This window comes from Varanus komodoensis, unplaced genomic scaffold (assembly GCF_004798865.1).
Source record: "Varanus komodoensis strain SLA01 unplaced genomic scaffold, ASM479886v1 scaffold1, whole genome shotgun sequence".
NCBI lineage: Eukaryota > Metazoa > Chordata > Lepidosauria > Squamata > Varanidae > Varanus > Varanus komodoensis.
The window spans coordinates 84,290,292-84,315,280 of NW_025335268.1; the positions used below are offsets into that span (position 1 = coordinate 84,290,292).

General features: G+C 43.3%; 1 protein-coding gene across 2 annotated transcripts in view; it reads left to right on the plus strand.

Moving 5' to 3' along the window:
• Window positions 1–4,822: 4,822 nt before the first annotated feature.
• SLC9A7 (solute carrier family 9 member A7) overlaps window positions 4,823–24,989 on the plus strand; it is a 52,637-nt gene continuing 32,470 nt past the window's right edge. For both annotated transcript variants that reach the window (XM_044433083.1, XM_044433090.1), the window contains exon 1: window positions 4,823–5,166. In XM_044433083.1, the coding sequence (XP_044289018.1) occupies window positions 4,911–5,166 (256 nt within the window). In that variant the 5' untranslated portion in view covers window positions 4,823–4,910. The remainder of the gene's footprint in view (window positions 5,167–24,989) is intronic.

Sequence of the window (24,989 nt, forward strand, 5' to 3'; positions counted from 1 at the left end):
CACAATAGGTGAGTTCTTGTGAAGCCTTAAAAAAGGATCTGTATAATACAAGGTGGGAACAATGACACAGTCCTTGTTAACACATGTAATTGCTCAAGGCCTAATAAAAGATCATGGATGATACTAGAAATGCCAGTCATTTTGCATGCTGTTACGTTAATGTACAGATTTCCTGCAAAGGTTTAATATCCATATTCAATGTTAAGCAATCGACAGTTCCAGGTTTTTTAGGACCTTGGGCAAGATGCCTTCAGTGGGCTGTTCCCTCAGGGACACAGCAAGGACTAGGTAGGCGCAATGGAGGGTGGAAATGTCGTGCACCCACCAATTTTCATCAGCAATCCACAATTTGCTCCTTTGAAGGTTGCTGAGAACGATGCACAAACCCAGTCTGCTAACTCGGTTCAAGACCTGAACACTCCAGCAGTCAACTTAGGTTATGCTGTTGGGTTGACCACTGAGTTATATAACCCACGGGCTGTTGTTGCTCAGTCTTCCCACCACAGTTACCATCAGCTGCCATTACTCCTCACCTTCTTTCTCATCCTTGCTATCACTTGCTTGACAGGCAGTGCCAATGAACAAGTAGGCAGTGGCATCTACTTCTCCTTCTCACCTGTATAGTTATCTGGACCAGAGTTGTTACCAGGTTGTGATAAAGACAAGAAGGTGGTCAAAGGGGCACTTGTCAGACAGCCCATGCTGGGCTGCAGTTCTTCAGTAGCTGTGCAACCATGCCTACTCCTGATGCTGATACTTGCAGTCTGTTTATTTTTTTGTTAGTTTATTTCATTTTTATACTGCTCAATAACCAAAGTTCTGTGGGCAGTTCACAGCCATTTAAGATTAATACTGTATTCCTGCTATTGTTGTAGTCCAATATTTCAGCCCAAGCCATGGTAATAATTCTTATCGTATATTCAAAAGCTGAATCAGCAAGGCTGTGCACAAAGAGCTCAAAGTATGCATCTGAATAAGATTGTGCTATAAATGTTATTATGAACATAATAGCTGCCTTATATTGAATTGTGCAGACCATCCAACCTGGAACTGGAGCCCTGTAATCCCTCTCCATTAGTGCTCCTAGACTTGAATTCTCTTCAGTTTTGCTCATGGTCTTACTTTTTACAGCACTGTTCTTCCTGTCTGCTTTATCTTGTCTGCTTTTATCATCTGCTATTCCGATTGTTTCCTTGTTTTAAGCTTTAAATACTTGCTAAGTGAATTGTTAAGGCTGCAGACCTGTGTATATGTATTTGCAAAGAAGTCACACATTTGGAAAACAATTGGATACTTTCTAACCATATCATTTAATATTATATAATCAAAAACTTTAGCAGCCTGGTTATCCCTTTCATCTAGCTGTTACAAAGGAAGCCACCAACTGTGGGAAGCACACAGAGTACAACTAGACAACTCAGTTCCATGTAAAGCAAGGGAAAGTACCTTTGGTACAACTCCTGGGGTGAACTCTAAGGGCACAATCCCCTTTTTAAAAACATGCTTAGGATTGTGCTTTAGAGGCTTTCAATTTGTGTCAGAAAAGCCCCTACTCCAGCATCATATACAATTTTTTCTTCCGTGAAAGTACTCCAGCAGATAGTACTGTTTGGATACAGAGAACAGGGTGAACTCTCCATGAGCAAGGAGACAGTTTTCCCCTTTTCTTGGGATTGTGGACCCAAAGCCTAATTCTGTGTTGTAGGGCAACATGCTCAGTCGAAATTGTATTACTTCTGCTGACTGACCTTTCCTTTGCTGAGCAGATTGCTCATTCATAGTGCAAATGATTGGCTGATGTTTCAGCCATTGACAGGAGATGGTCTCCTAGCAGCTGGGGTTCTCCCGAGTTTTTGGAATGAAATACCCATCGCAACTTGGGGAAAGTGAGACTCTTCCAGCAGAGTTTAGGGAAGAGGGAAACAGGGAAAGGCACTTGGCAGTATGAATAGGGAGAAACAAAGACTGAGAGCAGGAAAGGGGGGTGCAAAACTTGGGGTGGTTTGTGGTACAGTTGTTTTCTAATACAGGTTTTGCTGCCTGTTTTTAGGAGTGTATTCTCCTTCACTGTGGTTTCTTGTATATTTGTAAGATACAGTTTCTCTTGGATTTCATACTCCTCCAACCTTATGATTCCATGCTCCTAAAAAGCAAACATTACAAAAACATTTCCAGGTTCTCTTACTGAAAACAAATAGACCTTGTAGGATTGTCCCTAGAACTTGTATCCCTAGTTAGGTATCAATTAGAGTAATAGTAGGGTCAATTTGTAAATATGGACTGACTGTAGAACCTAAGTTCCTTTTAGTCTATCTTAACATGATGTAATTTAGTAATGTACTGGCAACAGGATTTTGTAGGTCTTTCTTGCCTTTTTGCCGTATAACAGCCTGATTCTAGGGAGGCTTAGAAAACACTAAGCCAGGCTTCCACAAGGTGGTTCTTTCCAGATATTCTGGAATACAGTTCTGTCAGCCTTCATGCAAGCTAGATCTCATGGGAGTTGTAGTCTAAAACATGTGGAGGGCACAATGTTGGGAATGCTTGCTCTAACACAACTGATTTTATTGGACATGTAATCCCATTGTGTGAGTCTTCTTGTGTCCTGTAATACATGCCAAGTAAGGATTTAACATGCTTAACTCTGTATTGGGTCAGCTGCACATAGTTTTATCCTCATATCTTAATTCTATACCCAGTGGTGTTTTTAGCTATTGATATTGTATATATTCTAACCATTAATTTAAAATAAAACCTTAGCAGCTAAAATATCAAATGCATATGACATTACTCAGTAGAATATACAACAAACAGTAAAGCTCTTTGGGAAATACTGTTAGAGAACCCAAAGGAATTAATTATTCCAATTGTTGATAGTACAAAATATCAAGGGACTTAAAGGAGAAGACATGAGAAAACAAACATTGTGGAATGAATAATCTGAAATATCTGAGTCCTATATAGGGTACAATCCTTGAAAAACTTCCTGGGAGTAAACTCCATTAAACTCATGAGATTTATTTATATGTACTATAAGATTGTGCTGTACTGTTATTTAACAATTATATAGTAATGTTAAAGTGTTTGCATATATTAACTCAATAAACCTAATAACAATGCTCAGGTGGCACAGTGGTTTAAACTGCTGTGCTGCTGGGCTGGTTGATCGAAAGGTCGCTGGTTCGAATCTGCACAATGGGGTGAGTTCCTGTTGCTCCATCCCGGCTCCCGCCAACCTTGCAGTTCGAAAGCGTGCAAATGCAAGTAGATAAAAAGGTACCCCTTCGGTGGGCAGGTAACAGGCGTTCCGTGCACTTCGGTGTTTACTACGCCAGCCGCATGAACACGGAGACTGTCTGCAGACAAACTCTGGCTTCCTCTGCTAGGAAATGGAGATGAGCACCGCCCCCTAGAGTCAGGCATGACTGGACTTTAATATCAAGGGGAAACCTTTACCTTTACCTTTTACCTTTCAGGATATTTATCCCCAGGTTGCTTCCGAAGGCTGAAGCAGAGACAGAGCACCAGAAACTCTGGTAGGTATGATGGGGAGGGTCTCTTCACTGGCAGAACCAGAATCCCTCATCACTTCCAGGTTTTGAGATAAATGTTGACACAGTCTGTGTTCCGTTAATGCTGTGCTTGAAAATTGCTTATCTACTTCTGGTCTTAACTGATTTTTTTTTTTTTTAGCTGTCATTTGCTTTCTTGGTTGGTATTAATGTCAGTATTAATGTCGTGCTGTTAGGTGTTTAATATCCTTGCCTATGTGCCTTCTTGTGAAAGCATTGTGCCCCGAAAAGTAAATTAGAAGTTCATGCATGTTTAGACAGAAAAAGTTCTACAATTCTCGAGGCATACTGGGAACTCCAGGGCGTTATTCTGTCTAAACATGGGTAGGATTGCATCCTTAACAAATGAATACACTACTAGGGTGCCTGAGAGGAAATTTGATCTGGATGCTCAAGTGGCTCCCAACTGACAAGCAGTACACAACACGACCTGTGTTGCACACTCCTGTCATGTTTATTTGGAGGATGTAATAGATCCCAATGGCAGGTAAGTGCGCCTAGGATTTCAGTCTCGGCGTACAGCCACGACCAGCCACTAGTTTCGCTGGCGTGACACGTTGGGACTGGAAGCGGGGTTATTGTCGGCAACTTCGGCTCTCTACGTTGCTCTGTCATGCGGCTGTTTGCGATTGGCGGGGCGCGGGCGGGCAGCAGCTGCAGAAAGGGCTGAACGCGCCCCAGGTTAAAAGGCTAGGGAACTTTCCTTAGCCGCTGCAACTCACTCAGGTCTGGTCCGCACAGGGGTAGGGATGAGGCGGCAGCATGGACTGCACCACATCAGAGCCTAGGGGGACAGTATTTTGGAGTCTCCCCTTGTTTTAGTGACTTTCTGCATTTAAGACGAATGACCGACCCAAACAACGGGTTGAGAGCCACTCTTTCTTCTAGTTATGTTGCTTTGTAGGGAGCTTCCGTTTTTACCCGGGGAGGAGGAACATTCCAAAATGGCATTCCTCCCCTCCTGCAGTCTGAAGTGGTACAACCACGCTACCTCTTCGTTCTGTAGCGGGAGCACAGGACGCCACGGAGTTCCTTGGCTCGGCGCTCTTTTAAGGGGCGGGGGCGGGGGCGGGGCGGGGCGGGGCGGAGAAGGGCCGCCTGTTGGCCAGCTTCCCCTGGGGGCGGGGCCTGCGCGTTTGGGAGAGCGCGCGAAAGGGGGCGGGGCAGCCCTGGGAGATCCTGCGCACTGAATCGGCTCCTGCTGCGGCGGCGGCGGCGGCGGTGGCGGCGCGGGCGGCTGTGCGCCGCAGGAGCGGAGGGTGGCCGAGGACTGGCACTGCAGAGGCGGCGGCTGGAATCGCGGAAGGACGCAGGCGGGCGCCCGCAGGGGAGTCCACCATGACGCGCCCGCTGCTCCCGCTGCTGCGCCTTCTCCTCCTCTACCACGTCCCCGGGCTGTGCGCAGGGGAGCGAAGCAGCAGCAGCGCCATGGAGGAGATCGACACGGAGCAAGAAGCGGAGGAGAGTCACCGGCAGGACAGCGTGAGCCTCCTGACGTTCATCCTGCTGCTCACGCTCACCATCCTCACCATCTGGCTCTTCAAGCATCGCCGAGTTCGCTTCCTCCATGAGACTGGCCTGGCCATGATCTACGGTGAGGCTCGGGCGCGTCGGTACCCTCGCTGTCCCCAGAGGAGGGAGAGGAGGAAGGGGAGAGCGAGGCTGGGGGAAGGAGATGTGGCTGGATGAGATGCGGCGGCTCCAGTGGGGCGAACAGGCTCTTGCGCATTTGCCATTGTAGCGAGTACATGCACAGATGGGACCGGGAACAATGTAGTGCAACGTAGGTGTATGTCCGTGTGTGTGTGTCCGTCCGTGTCCGTGTCCTCTCCAGCCTGGTGCTGTCCAGGTATTTTGGACTACAGCTTCCAGCATTCCCGATCATTGACCATCCAGGTGTAAGGGAGCAACCTTGCTGTTCTTTGTCTTCCTTTTTTCGGGCTTTCTGACAATCGACTCATGTGATGACAAACTCTTCTGGGTGATGTTGCACGTGTGTGCATGTTACCCACCCCCTTCGGGCTGCTCCAGTCTTCATTTGTAGAGCAGTTATATGAACGTCAATACTGTTTGCTGATGCTGCTTGCCAGCAGCAGATGGGGGGAAGAAGTACGCTGAACAGGTAGTTGGAATATGTATTGCTCGTGGTGAAATGCATTGCTTGATATGTGGGCAAATGGTGTTGACATCTTTGTGAAGTCAGTCAGGCATGGGGATTTGGAAAGCAGGGGCAGCATTTGTTTTGCCCTGCTGCCACTCCAAAGCATCTTTGCCTCAGAATGAGACTTTTCTTTCCATGTCTTCCCATTTTTTTACTTCCATGAGTTCAGGTGTATCTGTCTTGTTGTTCCTGCTTTCCTAGAGTCCAATGGTATCCATGGTCTAAATGCATAAATATGCATATATGTGAATTGACCCATTCCCTGTTGGAGGAATCAGCATCTTCTAAAATGTGTTTATCTAGGCTGCTGATGTTTCCTGATTTGGTATTTCTGTGAAAGAAAACCTGTAAGAAGGAGGGTCTGTCTGTCTAAAGCTGTAATAAAGGCTTCTCCATTTTCCATGATTGAAACTGGCTTGGATACTAGTTTTGAGTCATGGGAGGTTGGTACTGAAAGTCAGTTTTCTTTCACAGAAATGAAAAGTTAGGATATGACCTTTTCCTCATGTTTGTAAGTGCTTTAGTGCTATGTAGTTTACATAGTAGGTTTGCATTATGATGACATTTTAAAGCAAGCTTCCCCAAGGTAGTACACTCCAGATATGTTGACAACAATCATGCCAGGCAGGCTGTGGGTGATGGGAGTTGTAGATCAACACATCTGAGCAATCCAGGTTGGAGAAGGCTGCTTTAAAAATATATCCTGGTAAAATCTTTGTGCCTTACCAAAATGGATGAGCAATATATAAGATGGGATGGAAGTTGTTACCAGTAAGAAAAGGGTGGAATTACTGGAAATTATTGGCATTGTGGCCTGTCATGCAATACTTTCAGTTTGCGTTACTGTTTTCTCTGTAAAACTGGAGCATCTTGTTTTGCTACCTTGAAATATATCCTGAACTCTGGACAGGATGAAAAGACACATCTTTAAATATTCATGCCCTTTCTCTGGTAGCTGACTGCCAACTAGCTGTGTGTGTGCGTCTAATCTTTGACAGGCAACACTTGCTGAGTTCTACCTGATTGTAGTGGAATTAGACTCCAGGAAAGGTTATACAATACACCTTAAGCCCATTGTAGGTGATTAGGCAACAAAAGGAGCAGAGCTTGTCCTTCAGAAGATTTTCATGATACAAGACTAAACAACCCTGGTGGTGCATTTATCCCTGCTCTCTGCCATTACCCTAGTAATGGCAATCTGCTCAGTATCCCCCAAACTTGACTGATGACTGGTGCAGAGGACAGCATATGCATTGGTTTCCATTTTATCCTCTGCTATCCAAGAACTTTTGCAGACAGTGTTTGCTCACAGGCAAAATGCTTTTTAAGTGTGGATTTGATATCTGGTTCTTTTTGATAGACAAAATAAAAATTGAGAGATCTAACAATATCTGTGGTGCAGATGTATGCTCTGATAAGGAAGCAAACAGAGAGCAGAAAACAACTGTTTCCTCCCTAGTGTTTGCTTACTGATGCCTTAAAAGTTAAAATGCATGAAAAGCTATGGAATTTTCCTCTGCTGAGGTTTTTCAACCCCTGACAATCTCCTTAGTCATTTCTTCCTTGCTGCACTGCTGTGTAGTGTTGACATTCTTTCTTTTTGTTTTAAACACCATGAATCCCAGCAAATGAACGTCATAAAAGACAGGAATTTTTTTCCCTGCAGTGCAGTGCTATATATACTTACTCAAAATTAAGCTGCATTGACTCCCAGGAAAGTCTGTATAGGACTACATCTTTAGTGATGCAATTTGCATTTGAACTGTTTCTGAAACCATGCACAGTATCCTTTTGGTGTATAAGTAATGAATGATTATGGAAAGGAAATACTTGGTGTTCAATTCTATGCCTGTTCAGTTAGAAGAAGATCTAAAATTTCCACGGCTGGCTGGAGAATGCTGGGAACTGTAGGACTTACTTCTGTCTAAACATGCATAGAATGGTGCACTTACTATACTTATAATTTTGTGTGGCATGTTATGTGGGTCTTCCTAGAATTGGTCTCTGATCCAGGTTTTTAAAATCAATATTCTAGAGCCAGATTTCATATAGTGCTGATCTAGAATGCCTAGGTTTTATGCAAGCTGTGACAGGACACTTCCTAATGTCTTATAATCATATGCATGTAACTTAGAATAGGCAGCTGTAGACAGTATTACTTATATTCTTTGGTATATCTGTAAGTTTTCAGTAAAAGTTTGAAAATCCTTTCTGTGTGTATGTCAATTAGCAAAAATAACATCTGGCCTAAAATATTGTGGTGAGTGAATTGACTTCTGTCCAGCTCTGGATATTTGGTCAAAGTTAATTGGTAGGTGTTTTGTTTACATTTGGTTGCTTTAAAAGGGAAGAGTTTTGTTTAGGTTTATTATATGTTGCTCACTAGGTGCTTTCCCTGTGGTGCTTCTAAACGAAAATTGACTGTGGACGAAACAAGAGAGGCAAAACAACCAGAGAAGCAAGTGAACAGATGTGATGATGTATCCTTAAACTTCATTTTAGTTGAAAAGAAGGAATTACAGTTTAGATGCCTCTGAGAAGACCACAGGTTGGAACTCCTGAAATTTGTTCTTTCAGCGTTCAGTATATCCACCCATGTTTAAGTTAGCCAACTGCTCTGTTAACATAGAAAAGGGCTCTTCCAGCCTTAAACAATTATTTACTTTTTGAACACAAAGGTGCTTGTGCTGGTCCATGAGGAAAAAATAAACCAAAAGAAGACAGTACCTTTAGTAGAACCAACCAAAATTGCATAAACAGGTGCAAGTATTTGAGTTATTCAGAACTCTTTGACTCGTTCGTGGGGAGCTGGTTTTTCTTTGCCCCTACTCTTCATATTTCTTTTGGGGAGTTTTTCCTTAAAATGCTCACATCACAGCCTTAAGTAGTTCTATGTTTTATGCTATTTCGCTTGGCAGTATTGTTTGTAGTACAAGGCTATAGCATTTCTATTTAAACCAAGTGCAGTTGATGCTTCCATAACTGAGTTAGCTACAAAATTAGTGTTGCATAGAACTGGGAATGGAAGTTTTGTGCCTGACCTGAGATCTCCATTGCTGTTATGTGCCATCAAGTCATCTTCGATTTATGGTGACCCTGTGAGTGAAAGCCCTCCAAAATGTCCTATCCATGACATCCTTGCTCAGCTCTTGTAAAATCAAGGCTGTGACTTCCTTTATGCTGTCAATTCATCTCAAATTCAGTCCTCTTTTTCCTCTTCTGGTTTCAACTTTCTCTAGCATAATTGTCTTCTCCAGGGAGTTTTATTTTTTTATCATGTGCCCAGTAGTGGTCTATCATAGTCTTCATAAACAAAAGATAATGTATATTCTTAATTATAGAAAACTGTTCAATTCTATATTTCCGCTTGGGTTCTGTACTGTGAAGCCCTTCCCACAAGGAAGCTTCATCTCTGTTACAGAATCCACCTACTTTTAACAGGATCAGCAATTGTGGCAAAATATATGTCTGATTCCTTGATTGATTGATTGATTTCAGTTTTATACAGCCCCACAACCCAAAGGCTCTCTGGCAGTTTACACAGTCAAAAACATATACATAAAACACAAGCAGCATATGACAATAAAACAATAACACAATAAAAACCAGTAAACAATCACAACGACAACAAGCCCACAGCAGCCATAATCCAATGGGCACAGCAGTAGTATGTAATAAAAATACGGATTTGTTTATTTATTTATTTAAAACATTTCTATGCCGCCCCCATCGCAACAAAGCCTCGGGGCGGCTTCCAGAATTAAAATACCTGGAAAATAAAAAGGTTTCTACCTGGCACTGGAAAGAAAAAAAGAGTGGATCCCAGGAGTGCATCTGGAGGACAGAGTTAGTTGCAACTTGACTGTAAAAGTCAGCCACTCTTTGCTTCTGATAACCTACTGAATAGAATAGAGAGTTCTGAATAGCTGAGTCTTGAATGGGTAGGATGGGTGGGCGTCACCTGACCCAGTTTTGCCCACTTGGCTACTCAATGCATAGGCTGGGGGTGGGTGTTGCGATGATTCACCAAACTTCCACTGTTGACCGCTCTGCCTTAGACCAGGCCTTGAGAGTTACACCTGACATTTGGCCACAGGGACATTTGGGGTGAACTGCTGGTAACTTCCTGCACTGCTGCCCAGCATCCTTCACGACCAAACAGGCAGAAGTAGTCTCGAGCATGGTTCTGGAGAAGCCAAGGAGAGTGGTCCTGGGTGACTTCACTTTCCATGCTGAGGCTGCTGCTGGAACCCTGGCTTGGGACTCCTGGTAGAATCCAGTGGGCTTCGGAGTGTTCTTGGGGATTTTGCAGTGGGAGGAGCTGGTGATCTGAGGTCCTGATCTCACGATGGAATGATGAGATGCAGAGGGCTGTGGTCCCCATTGGACCTGAGTGCCTTCTCCAGTGCTGCTCTGCTCCTGCATATATTGAAGATCTATGGTCAATGAAACAGGCTGAACATTGGCCAGGGTGCAAATGACATAAGACTCAAAGTGAAGACTGAACATACTCTAGTCTAAATCGCAAAATTGGGATTGCGCCATGGCAGTGTGGGCAGCAAAGAAACATCATTTTTCTACATCCACTGTGTCCTCCACAAGCTATCCAGCAGAGCTAGGCGAGGTAGTCTGGAGGTTGTTAACATTTTCACCAGTGAATTGGACCTTGGCCCTCTCAAAGACCCGCTCTGACCTTTTTGCATCATACTTAGTGCAAAACTAAGCTGTGAGCCGCCCCGAGGCTTTGTTGCGATGGGGGTGGCATTGAAATGTTTTAAATAAATAAATAAATAAATAAATAATAAGCTGCTAAGTGAACTCATCCCAATTGTTAGTGCAGCTCCAAACAAGGTGTCTGAAGCCATCATCTGTCTGATTTTGTGCAATCTGTCCCAGTTTTTATGGCCTGATGGTGCAGACAAGGGACTTGCTGTGTTGCAATTAACCACATGCTCTTTTGATCCTTGTCTTTCTGGGATGACAAAAGTTAGCTGAGCGGGTCTAACTGGGTGGGTACAGGAATGTTAAGGGCACCTTACTGTCCTCAGTAGTGCAACTATTCCTGGAAAAAACCCACTCTGAACATTTATGGTATTTGGTAACTCCCTCCCAATGCCTTTTTGGGGAGTCCAGACCCATTTCAGTCCAGATCGTCTGTGCTTTTGAGCTGGTTATGGGACTCAGTCAGCGTGGGTTGCCCTGACGGATGACCTTTGCCGGAAGAGAGCGGGAGTGTGACCATGCCAGTTCTGCTCAATTTCTCATCAGCTTTTGACACTATTGAGTGTGGTGTCATCCTCAACTGACTCTATGGGCTGGTTTTTGGAGGCACTGTTACAGTGGTTCCAGCCCTACCTGTGGAGTAAATTCCAGAGAGTCATGCTGGGTGACTATTCCTTGGATCCCTGGCAATTGAGCTGTGGGGTTCTGCAAGTACCATCTTGTCTTCAGTGTTATTTAATATCTATATGAAGCTGCCGAGAGTGGTCATTAGGGGGTTTGGAGCCAAGTATCGTCACTGTGCTGAATCAGCTATGACAGCTGAATCAGGAGAGGCTGTGCAAGTCTTAGATCAGTGTCTGGATTCAGTGATGGACTGGGTGAGGGTCAGTAAACTGAAGCTGATTCTCAGAAGGATGGAAATCCGGTGGGTGAGTGGTTCCCACATCTGAGTGATAGCTTTATTACTTGTTCTGAATGTCCCTAAAAGATCAGGTTCATTGCGGGGAGTACTCCTAGATCTGTTTCTGGAGTCCCAAATGACGCTGGTGGCCCTGATCATGCCTTTTACCACCCATGGCTTTACCCACCAGAGATTGCTTGACCACTGTATACAGGTGCCAGTAACCTCAAGACTGGACTACTGCAGTGCGTTCTGTTTGGGGTTACCCAGAAAGCTGATCCTGAAGCTGGAGCTGGTGCAGAATTCAGCAGTTTAGCAGCTGGTGGGAACTGCTTCTTTTCAGTATGCCATCGCTTTGCTGAAGGAATTGCATGGGCTGCCTGTTCATGTATCAGGCCAGGTTTAAAGTTCTAAATTCTGGTGTGCAAAGCCATGAACAATTTGGCACCAGGATGCCTGAGAGAGTGCCTTCTTCCTTACTAATCTGCCAGGTCAGTGAGGTCATCAGAGAACATTCTTCTGGTGGTCCCACATCAAGTCTGGTCTAAATGGAGTCCTCCAGGAGAAGAAACTTAATCATGGAAGCCCCATGGAAGTCCCATTTCTGTGGAAGTCCCTGCCTGGGGAGGTCAGACAGGCACAAACAGTGTGCTGTTTTCTGCACCTGCTGTGTTATCTTTAAAATCTTATTCCAGGAAGCCTTTTCTGGTTGACCAGCCACAGTCTTCATGTTATTTTGTTTTTAAACGTTTCAGATTTATTGCTTTTATTTGTATTTGTTTTAACTTTATACTGTTGACCATTCTGGAATCTGTTTGGGTGTGGAGTAGTACAGAAAGATTGTAGATACATACATACATAAATAAATAACCTCCAGTTCTTGGCTTCCTGAGTCTAGATATTTCACACTGGTGCATAGGTTTACACTTTTAAGGAGGACTTGATGCTAGCTGTTAGAGCAGCTTCCCCCTCTTGCCAGCATTAGCAACTGGCTAACCAGTCATATCAGCTGCAGTTCTAAAAAGGAGAAGTGTGAAGAAGATAAGAGAAGCTCAGCTCGTGACAGGGCTGCAGAAATCCCCATCTTAGCAAATGGGATGGAGTGTAGCATCTGGGAAGAGGCTACCAAGTGTGCAGATTTTGTGGTCAGAGGAAGCGATCTGGAATGTTTTTTTTTTTTTCTGGTGGTTACTGGTAGGATGCATCTTTGCATGTTTCTTTGTGCCTTTATAAAAATAAAAATATGCATTTCTGGCTTGTCTGTTATCAGTGGTTGTTAGCTGCTTTTGACTGTTATTGCTTCTATGCAGTTTAGCGAAGAGTAGGGCTGTGCCGGTTAGTCCCACCTCTGACGGCATGCAGGCTGACCAGGAGCGGTGGAGCTGTTTCCACGAAGGTTTCTGTGTGATCTGGAACCATATGCATGTGTGGGGTCCCAGATTGCCTGGAAACTATTTGCACCAGGCGTTCACCCTATATGAGTGGACGCCAGGGGATGAGGCTAGTTGGCTTCAGAAAGTGAGGATTGTGGCATCTACTATGCATGAGCAATAATGTCTGGTCTGTGCATGAGAAATTTCTGGCAAGGCTATTGTTGCTTTTTCATCTGACAATAATGATCACCCTGTCTTGAGCCATCCAGCCTGTTGAACTGGTATGCATAAAGACGCCAATACCTCTGGTTTCTGTACTTGATAAGTAGTAGCCAAGTTAAAATGCTAGTTGTAAGGTAGAAATTAGAAGTGGCTGACACATTTAAAAAGAACATGCAATAAACTGTTTCTTATACACTTACTGAGAAATCAGTGACTATATGCATGATGAGATGATTGTTTTTGGTGTACCACTGTTGGGGGACTGCTGCTGGTATATGACCAGTACTAAACTTATTTATGGGTCACCTTCAAATGCCCCAGCATGCAAGAGTATCCTTGATTTTCTGTGTAAGGGGTCAAGAATCATTAGGCAAAGTGGATAATTTTCCTATGTACTGGCGCTTCTGATTGTTCACTTTTATATATCTGAGTTTATCATCATAATTATTGTTACATTGCATTTATATTCTTCCTTTTTTCCTCTTGTGAAAAACCCAAGGTGGCCATTCTGTTGTCACAACACCCTGTGAAGTAAGTCAGGCTGAGGCCTAAAGTCATCCAATGAGCTGCATGGCTTAGTGGGGACTAAAACCCAGACCCCCGAGGTTCCCAGTCCAACACTGTAACCACAACAGCATGCTGACTGGTTTAGTGCTTGGATTGTAAAAAAGGCAATGAAACTGGCGTCCCTATACTGCACTGTACAAGCCTGGAGGATAAGTTTGTGCATCTGTATACCTGTTAAGTAAATGTGACTGATAGCCTTCAACAGTTTGTTCAGAAGGGCATATTAGCACAACAGTAGCTTCAGCTGATAGTTTCCATTTCTCTCTTCCCTGCAGGTCCTCAGTATGCACTTTACTGGTGATATCACACCCACAATAGACCAATGCAGAAGCTTGCACGCTTCATATAGGGGTTAGGTAAGTGTGAAAAGTTTCACCAATACTGTATTTTTTACTTATTTCAATATTCTTATTTTATGCTTAGTCTATAAAATAAGAATATTTCTTAAAGGAAAACAAGCCATCTTGCTCAGCAAAAGGAAGACAACTTCTTCCCAGGAACAGGCTTCCCATCAGTTTTTTGGAGGGATGTGATGTCACCAGCAGAGTGCATCCTGGGCTGGACTGGCCAGTCACTTGGGACCTGGAGATGATGCTGGAATCTTGGATTTTGTGGACCTCTGAGTGTGGGAGAGGAGAATTTTTGGGGTGGGCAAACTTAAGGTAAGTTACTGTTATAAAATGCCACATGGACGTCTGGCACAGGGATGGGGAATGCAGCCCTCCAGATTAGACTTCAACTCCCAGCATCCCTTATTATTGGGCTAGTGGGAATTGCAATCTAACAATCTCTGAAGGGCAAAATGTTTCCCATCACTGATCTAGCAGTATGTCTCAGGTGTGGTATGCAATGGCAAATTTTCACCAATATTTTAACTCCTTACTTTATTCTGAGTATATATTCTTAATCCACTCTGGTATGGTGACTTCAAGGGCTTAGAGTACAATCAGAGGCATGATGGAAAAATGCAGGATTCCCAGTCTTCCACTTATCTCTAAAGAGCGAATAATGGCCTGAGGGCATTTCTAGGCAGGAAATTATTTGCAGGGAAGGCACAGAGAATGAGTATGCTTAACCATTCTGCTGTCTCTCCCCCACCATGTTCTTTTTTTCTTCTTTTCTTCTTTTCACCACACTGGAAAACTCAGTCTTGAATCCAAAATGGAAGAAAGTAAGTTGGGGTGGAGAGGAGTTGTAGGCAGGGAAAAATGAAATACCACTCTCCTACCCACTTCTTCTCTGCTGCCTCTTTTCATGTCTGAGACATACGCAGATTTGCCCATTCCACATAGGTTGCTGAAGATCAAGTTCTTGCCTTAGCTTAGCAGGAGTTTAGACTTGTACATTACTGTTTGGAGGAGCACTTCATCAACTTCCGAAACCTGGGGGGGATTGGACAATAACTTGTGACCTGCCATAGGGAGTCTGTTCAGTGCCACCTGCAGAATTTTAAGGGCCTTTGAGCAAGATACCCTCAACAGGCCCTTTACCGTCTTTTCACCACCATAGTCACAAGCTGCTATTGCAGATTGCTATCTGTCTCAGTTATTGCTCTGTTTCATTATTTCTACCTCTCGCTTGCTTGAGCAGCAGACGGTGTCATCTACTGCACTTCCTTCTCGCAACTGCTGCTGTCTGGTTAGAACAAGAGGCAAGAAGGAGCAGGTTGCAGTGGTGAAGCAGAGAAGCAAGGCCAGGATATCTTGTTGGTGGGGCCCTGCTGGTCCTTGGGCTCTTAATGCCAGCCTGAACTATGTTGTTCAAAAAAAGGCAAATTTGGAATCTGGTTGGGTACCCAAAAAACCTTGGGTGTGCATGAAGATCTCTGGATTGTGGCCCTGAGCAAAGAAAGCAAAACTTATGTTTGCCCTTTTGTCCTGTCCTGACTAAGTCCAGCTCAGCATCACAGCAATGCATGGGGCAACCTAAAAGCAAGGACTCAAAACAGGCAAATGCTCAAGGAAAAAGAGTCCAGTTCAGTATGGGATCATGCTAAGGCAGGAATGTTCAAGATGTGAGCTGTGGTGGCATAGAGGTTCACTTACAAGGCAAAGTCAGGAAAAGAAACTGAAAACGGTTGAACAGTGTTGTTCTAGGAATGGGTAGCCTGAAACTGAAGGCTTGTATAGCTAGAACTCCTTCTGGCAAAAGTCCTACTTGGGAAGAAGGGCTTACCCTTCAGGAGTTCTTTTTTATACACATGTGCCTCTTCTCAAAGGAGGCTTGCTAAACTGGCTCTCTCCCTCTCCATATGCAGAAGTTGACTGGATTGGTAGTCACTCTTTCTTCATTACTGCAATGGGACTGCATCCTCTGCTCTCTCTGAAGACAGCTGGCTAGTTTGGGAGATACAGGGCAGACTGTAATGTGCATAGCTCTCTCCCGTATCAGCTCCTTCATTCTGCCTGGTAGTAGGGCTATGTTCCTCCCTGGACTGAAAAAGCTCAGCTCAGGATACAACTTACCTTCTGGGGATCCAAAAGGAATCTGTCACTTGGAGTGCTTCTCCTGCTCTTTTGGAGTATCAGCAGCATCTCTTTCTGGCAAGAAATCTTCTTGCTCAAGGTGTCTAAGTTTTAGTAGCTTCCAGGATAAGTGCTGCGATTGATTGATTGATTGGCTTTTTATCCCACCTCATTAGCCAGAAAGGCTCCTTGAATGGGTGATGAGATTTAAAATGCAATTCATTCATTTAGAGGGTTTGCCGCTAAAAACATTTGGATTGAGCCAAAATATGACAGCTGAGCTGTTAACTGAGAGAGAACGGGTTTGCATGATACAGCACCAAACAAGAAGTTAACACTTGGTAGCTGCATCATGCAAACTCGGTGCAAGTTACCCACTGTGGGTAAATTTTCTTCCCAAATGACTCACACTATGATTGATTTCCTTACTATGCATTGTGGGGTCATCTGAACACGGACAGCCATTTCTACCATAGTTAAAGGACAGGCAGCCCATGGCAAGAACACTTGGCAAGAACAAACAGGGAACCAAAACCTTGCATTCTTCCTGAGCTACGCCTGGTCTGTGCCAGGGCCAGCTGCCAGCTGGGGGCACTGGCACAGCTTTTCCCTCCTCCCTCTTTCATACGGAGCTGATCGCAGGTCTTTGTACTTTAAAAAAGCCACACACACACACACACACACACACACACACACACACACACACGGTTTGGGATAACAACAGCCAGTTTTCCCTGTCTGCACAGGCATGAGAAGCCCCTTCAAAGTGCTCCTAGGTGCCTTGGATGGGCTCCCCATAACAGCCAGCGTTTTTATACAAATGGGTACAAATATGTTCTTTTAAACAACAACAACAACAGAAGTGCTAGTATACTGGAGCATTTCAGCCCTGGCCCGGTCCCTTCCCTGGCCAGAAAAAGACTGAAATCCTGTTACTGATTCCCCTGGCTTTCTCTTTCTCTTGACAAGTTGGAGATGCCAACCCAAGAAACCCAAGTGGTATTTGGCTGAATAGGGAATGTTTGGGGGGATTTCTTCCCTTCTCAGCAAGATCCTCAACTTTTCAAGTCCCTCCCCTGATGGTGTAGACATTTAAAAACAATAAAGGACAGCCTTTTTTTCCTTGTGATCCTGATCAGTTATTGATCTCATTGCCAGAGGCTTCGCTTCAGGTATTCTGCCCTCATAAATAAGGTTGGCTGGACTATCAGACAGAGCCTTTTCTGGGATACTGCCTCCTTTTTGGAGCTTCTTCCCTGGTACATTTGCTGAGCCATGCTTTTGGCAGAACCGTCATATACTCCCAAGTTTTTAGCAAGGAGTAGGAATCAGCTTATGGGTTTAACTATATTACTGTTTAATATTAGTGTTTTGTAAATATTTGGTTTGGGGGTGATTTTAAGCTGTTTTTGATGTCTGCTTTGTATTGGTTTGTTTAAAATGAATTGTCAGCTACCTTTATGGTGAACCTTGATTGAAACAGTAAATAGACCATATTAAGGGAGAAAATATGTACTGCAATGCATGTTAGTCCAATTCAGTTGTCTATACCATTGTTTAGTGTTCAGATTGAAACCTCCGGCTTGTTGGTTCTATAACAAATGAGAATCAAGCCAAGAACAAATTCTGGTTTATGATAACTGCTTGTTAGGAAAAGAATGAGTTGGGGGTCTCACTTTGGACACTGTGCTAGTTTGGACATTCGCCATGGATACAGTGGGCTTTTTAGCCACTCCCACTGGCAGGGCAAGTCAAGTGGGGGTAAACTATCCCATTTTTTTGAATTCTTGTGTATATTTGTTTCTGGCCTTCTGGTTGTATGCTGCAGACAGGGTGCTGAAACATGTATCATGCCAGAGAGTGGAAGTATCTCTTCCTTTTTGGGCTGGCTTTTCGCATATTTGCCAAAAAGGAAAATGGGAACTAGGTTTCACTATTAATTAAGACCAAAGAGAACAATTAAAACAAAAGTAGCTAATCATTTCTTACCAGTGCAGTTAGACTTTTAAATATTATTTTCCAGCAGATTCCCAGTTATTTTAAATTGCCCTAGTATACAATAGATTTTTAAAATCCTGGTTTGAATGGCTGCTTCCCTTTGGTGGTTATATTCAGTGCTATTTTGCCATCTAGGAAAAGAATGCTGCCATTGATTAAAACAGCATCTGCAAAGGATGAAGTGCAAGTAGGAATGATGGACTCCTGCACCAAAGAAAGGGCAAATTGTCTTGTTGTATGCTTGTTTTATTGGCAGTATCTTGGAATGCGTGTACTGACAGAAAGTGTTGATGATGTTCATGGAAACTATTTGTTACACCAAAGGCCATTTCAGATACATTTGTGGGAGTGAGGGGAGTTGTTTAGGAAAAAGGTATGTTTCTGAAATATTCAGTTCTCATCTTGTAATTGCAGAGCCTTGCTCAGATGTACATGCAAATTCACAGGCGTGCACACCTTTTCAAGAGGTGTGACATGTGCATTGCTGATTATGCACTGTGTTTCTAAGTGGGAAAATAGTTACTTAGCCTTTCAGTTATAAAATTTGAAATGGGCTGAGCACGCACCCTTATTATAGATAATGAAATGTATCTTGTTGTGAAAAAGCTTCTTACACCATGTCCTTGGATGGTTGAAAAGGCAAGACTAAATGGAGGTAAAATTAATGTTGGGGATTCTGAAGTCAAACAATATAGTTGTAAAACTAGAATTTAGAGCAGAGAACTTAACACTGGGGTGTTTCCTTGTACCCTGACTACTCTGAGGAAAATAACAAACATGGGGAGAGGTAAAGAAACTGGAGCGGGAGGTAAGGGTGTGGAGTGCTAACAGAAAGCATGACCAAGTAGGCACTTACTTAAGACCTTCATAACAATAACACAACACTTCCAGTTTCCTGTTGATGTGGGAGTCAGCAACTTATACCAAAGATCATGGTTTCCATAAACTTCAGAGCATGTATAGGGCAAAGTAATGAGCTCAAGAGGATGAGCTGTGCTGAATTCAGAACCTGGCTGGAGAACTTTCATGGGAATGGTGGCTGTGATCATGCTCTGGCTAGATACACAAGGTAACTTGGTTGTCTCTGGGCAAACAAGACAACAAGGGATTCAAGAGAAGGGAAGAGAAAGAGATTCTGGCCATATCAACATGGGCTAGGAGAATGTTAGGGAAAGGTAATAAGGAACAGGCCTGAGAGTTAAATGAAGAGGAACAGGAATAAGCACTGAGTGCCCAAATAAAATGGGCTTCAGAACCAAGAATAAAAGGGAGCAGTGGCTGATGAGCTGGACCTACACTGGAATTGGTTCCTGCCCACTTGATTGAGCCAAGGCTAGTTGGCTAAGCATTGCAAAAAGTCATGTATCCTGACGATACAGTCGGCTAAAAGATAAACAGAACAAAAAGGATCATGGGGCGCCCAAGTTGTACTTTAGGCAGCTAATCTGTCTTGGGGTGGAGATGCGTAAGGATTGGTTCATGGAGGTCCATGGGAACAATTCCCTGTAATTTGATCAGAAGAAGATGTCAATAATGGCTGAGGTGCTTTCCAGCTAGAGCACTTTTTCTGACAGCCTCCAAGAATCTTATTCTTGCAGCCTTTTTCAGAACATTTTTTCATCTGAAAAAAATGAACTATGTGTGTACAAAAAACTGCTATGGTTGAGCTTCCGTAACATGAACTGTCTGCAGATTTGCTGTGTAGATGGCAAATTCAGTTATTTATAGGTGTTGGCCAGTATCCTAGAAATGGCATGTAATGCAACAGAAACAAGCTTTACAGTAACTTTGTGCCACAAAACAGTTATGAACCCCAATATATTTACAAATTGAAACTTTGATGTGATCTGGATCATAATATTTGTGTTTAAATACGTATATATGTATTGCTGCTTCTTGGCTTTCTGCCCACTGGAGCAGTAGTATTTTCTTTGCTTTGCAAAAGGGCCACAAGTGAATGGTTGAGAATAGTGAAACAGGTTACTGAAATCAACAACTCTCATTTGCAGCACCAAGAAGGAAATACCCATGCTAGTTTTAGTAAGCGAGACATCATAAAGCCATGTGTAGTGTATACATTAAAGGGAAAAAAGCAGTACAAATGTACTGGGCCTCTTCACCAATTCAAAAAGAAGCAGCAGCTAACATCTTCAAGAAGATGAAGCAACTTTCTTACAAGGGAAAATTTGGGAGCTTTTCTCAAGAAAGAAATGGCCATTTGTAAACACAGTAGTAGACTAATACTGAGAAAAGAAAAAAGGTTTTGGCATGGTACTGAAATGTATAAAAGGTTGGCACTAGGAGTAACTCTTGGGGGAGCTAATTCCATAGTCAGGGTGCTACAACCAGGAAGGCCCTTCCCTTCATTGCCACCTTCCTTGATTCTTTTAGAAGTGGCTCCCAGAGAAGAAACCCTGTGGTTGATCTTAAGGTCTAGGTAGGTATATGTAGGAGGAGACGTTCCTCTAGATGTCCAGGCCCTAAGCCTTTTAGGACTTTGTAAGTCAATGGAAACACTGACTTTAAAGGGGGTCCGGACTTCAATTGGTAACCCGCGAAGGTAATAAAGGACTGTGCTTATGTGTTCTTGTCCACCAATCCTTGCCAGCAGATGGGCTGCCCTGTTTTGTACCAATTGAACTTCTGGACCATTTTCAAGGACAGCCCCACATACAGTAGTTCAAATGTGAGGCAACCAGAGCATGGATTATCGTTGCTAGGTTCTGCCCATCCAGAAAGGGATGTTGTGGTTTATCAGCACAAGTTGATGGAAGGTACTCCTGGCTACAGCTGCCCTTTGGGATTCCAGAGACCATTCTGGGTCTAGGAGTACTCCCAAGGGCCATACTCTGTCCTTTAGGGAGACGGCAACGCCATCCAGGACAGGGCAGATATCCTCCCTCTGGACAGAGATCCCACCTACCAACAGCACCTCCATCTTGTCTGGATTAAGCTACAATTAAGCTATGAGCACTGATCTAGCCCTCCCAGACACCAGTTCAGAGCCATTACTGCCTCACCTGATGCACAGATAAGGTAGAGCTGAGTGTCAGTACCATACTGGTGACACTACAGCCCAAGCCTCTGGATGACCTCTCCCTATGTGTCTCCTGCCTTAAGCATACAGCCTTTTTATTATTTCAAACTGAATTTGACATTTTAGTGCTCTGCTTGAATGGCTGTTCTTTTTAATTTTATACCATTCCTTGTGGCTGCTTTGTCATAATTATACTATTCTATTCTGCTGTCATTGTTTAACAGCTGATATCCTATTATAATTACAGTTTTATGGATTGTAATATGTTATAATGACATCTTATATTTTAATATGTTGCAAGTTAATCCTGAAAGGCTGCCAATATATATTAAAAGTCATAAACCCATTCACTGCAAGAAGATATGGGTATGGTTCTCTGATGTAAAATCTTTCCAGGGTGTAAGATTCATAGAAGGTGTAGACGTATCTTAACCAAATTATTGAACTGAACTTCACATGCTTAGTACCTGATGAGTATATGTAAGGATACCTAGAGGAATATCATGTCTTGCTGGTGAGGGAATGAGTTGTTGATGATAAGCCTGCAGAAGGCCTCATGAAGATGTAAGGCAAATAGATTCTGTACAGAAATCGTCTATAAATAAAAAATATAACATTTCCTTGCAGGCGAAAGGCTTCTCTGGCCCAGTATGTGCCTTGATGATTGCATTCCTCATTTGTTCTATGGAACAGGACTCTGTGGAAGTATCCAGCCTCTAGATCAGCAGTAGGCAACCCAGGGCTCTCCAGATGTGATGGACAACAAGTCCCAAAATCCTTCACCATTGGGGCTATGGGATTTGTAGACCAACACATTTGGAGGACCAGAAGTTACCCACTTTTTCTCTGAGCAACATAGTGTTCCCTACTTAATGTATGGGTGTGCATTTGCCAAACATTTTTCTTTGGAGCATTGTAGGTGATTTCTGGGTGTGAGCCCTTCACCCATGCCTACCTTTGTCACCAGCTCTGATGAGAACAAAGCCCACCGGCACTGTATCAGTAGTGATTGTTCTGGGGTGATTTCAAGTCACACCTGAGCATTGGCTTTTAAGATGTTGAGAAAAGCAGAGCAAACAGCTATGCGGGCAGGAATCTAGAAAGTCTCATAGATACTCACTTCCCGTGTGGAACATTTCAAAAAGACTTTCAGAACATCATCAGGAACCTGCTATTTTATCAGAGAATCAGAAAGCTTGAAGTTTGCTATTGCTGAAGCTCTCCTTCTACCACACCGATGTCAAAAAGGAACATCATTTCATGAGATAACTTTGCGTAAGCTGCCAAAAAAGGAAATAGGAAAAGTGGGATGCACATTCTCAATCCTATGTTTTATTATGTATGCCCTACAAATTTTAATGTATACCTGCTTGTGACTCCTCTTCCTTTGGGTCTTTTAGTTCTGTGAGATGGTTTCAAGACCTAATCATTTTTAGCCTGCACATTTCCTGTTTTCCATGACATGCTTGTGACACTCTGTTTGACTGAACAAGAGACCTTTATTTACTCTTATCTGTTTATTTTGTATAAACAGGGGACATGGGGTAAGGTTTAGTTCCTCTGTGAGTTCCTGTGTGTTTCATCCTCTAGTTGTCCTTGTTATATCTTTTGCTTTCTCCATTCCTACCCCACTTGCAAGATGTGCAAAAACAGGGAAGACTTGCTGAACGAGAGAGAGAGGCACAAACAGAAACAAAGCCTGCTGTGTTGGGTAAAGAAGGAAGAATCTAATCTCCTTTCACAGAGCAAGACCTCTGGCTCTCTGAACTGCAAACATTTAAAAATAAACCTTGGCCCGCAGTTATACCAAGCGTTTAGAAAAAGATGTGGGGAAAAAACCCATTGTTGAACTGTTATGTGACTTTCAGTTTTAGCCTACTTTGAGCATATTTAGCCTCCATTAATCATAAGGGCTAGAATCATTTTTCTCATACTGCTGAGAACCTTGGCTTCATCGTGCTAACAATAGTTATAGAAGTATTTCAGTAGTGGAAAATAATTCGGCAGCTTGAAATTCCCAACCTACGGCTCAGTCTCCCTTTTTGAAGTAGATCTTTTCCTGAAGGTCTTCAAACAATTTTTATTGTGGTTGGTTTCCTAACTTGCTCTCCAGTTTAGTGTCTTGTGAGCTATTATATTTAGTTATTATGCTTGTAAATTGGTTATTATATAGGAGCTCTATTTTTAGACGCAGTGCTTTCCTAGATTTATGCTAACTGCTTATTCATGTCAGCAGTTTAGCTGGAAAGTTCAGTAAAATTGTGCAATATATGTCTGCCACAACCCTTAATTTGGCTACCGGATGTACATTGGATTTCTTATGCCATTTTGCTGTGCATATTAATTTTCTATTAACTGTTTGATGCTTGGATACTGAACTATATCATGTAGTGAGCAAAGTGACAAAGAAGCTGCAGATCAGTGTTTCTATATTTGTGATGGCCCTGAGGAAGACATTCTCAATGGCCCCCTTCTCCATGAGCCTACCTTCTTGTCATCATTGTCACCAGCTGCTATTTCTTCTTATCTCCTCCTCCTCATCTCTTTTCTTGCTTCATATGGAAAGAGAGAGAGCCAATGAATAAGTGGACAGTGGCATGTAATGTTCCTCCCCCTGTACCTCTCCCGTCACCACTACCACCATGTTGCTTGGGTCAAAGCCAGGGTCAAGTGAACAAGCAAGGAAAGAAGAGGAGTACCCCACAAGCTCTTATCATGGGATCCTGGTAGGGTGTGAATCCTCAGCAGATACCTGAGTACGCCTACCCTTGACACCAACTCTCTTCCAGATGTAAATATCTGAGATGAAATGGCAAGGCCTAATCAAAGTTCTGTGAAGCTTAAACCAGGGTATTCCTCAGGGGGTGCAAGACAGACAGATTGTGTTACTCCTCCAGAGAATTCTGGAACCCGTACCAGATAATTGGCCTTGAAAAACGTAAGACTTTTCTGCAACTTGCTCTTATTGTGCCCTCTGATCACACTCCAGGTGATCAAAGAGCATAATATACTGTGAGCATCCCTCTTCTGCTGCCCAGCTAACCTGCTGTGCCCTTCAGATGAGTTGGACAGCGACTTCTATCATGTCTGGCCAGCATGACTGGGAATTGCAGGAGCTGCAGCCCAACACACCTGGAGAGCACATCAGGTTAGGGAAGCATGCAGATAAACATTTACAGTGGACTTCCTTCCCAAATTTGGAAAATAATGGAAGACAGGATCCTTTTTGTGTTCTTCTGATTGTGCCTGCTTTTCCATCCATTGCATGGTTTAATATTACATTTTCTACCTGCCATGAGATTTCCTTTTGGTATCTAAATTTCTTTCATCTATTGAAACCATTGTACAACTTACACAAAGATATTAATTACCTTAAGGGTAGTTCTGTGCTGTGGATTTGGTTTGGTTTGCTGCCAGCTGAAATGTTGGGGCTTTTCCCGTGGAATGATAGGACTTGCAATGTGCTGAAAATGCTGAGAATTTTGTGCTAGAGATTCCTAGGTCTTTCCTCCTCTGGACTATGATTGCCTGAGGTAATGGAATGATTAAATAAGTATTGTCGATAGCTCCTTAAAATGAACAAATGCCCTGCTGGAGCAGACCATTTGGATATCTAGTCCAATATCCCTTGACAATTATTTATTTTATGTATCTTGCAAACATTGTTTTTTATGACTGAATTGTTCAAAATAGACTTCTGCCACATTGGGTTCATGCCTGTTGGGGTAAGTGAAAGAGTAAATAGATTTAACAGAGTGAATTGGCTGCAACTTTCAACATATGTGTTTTGATTGTTCAAATTGTCCAAACTTATAGGCCTCCCCTTCCCTGGAGTGGTGCCTTCCACATACTTTAGACCAGAACTGAGGAAGCCTGGCCTAACATTGGCCATGTTGGCTGGAGTGAAGGAGAAGGCCACTGTTTAGTGGCCATCAGCCTAGGGAAGGTTATCAGCCTGGGCCACTGGTGAC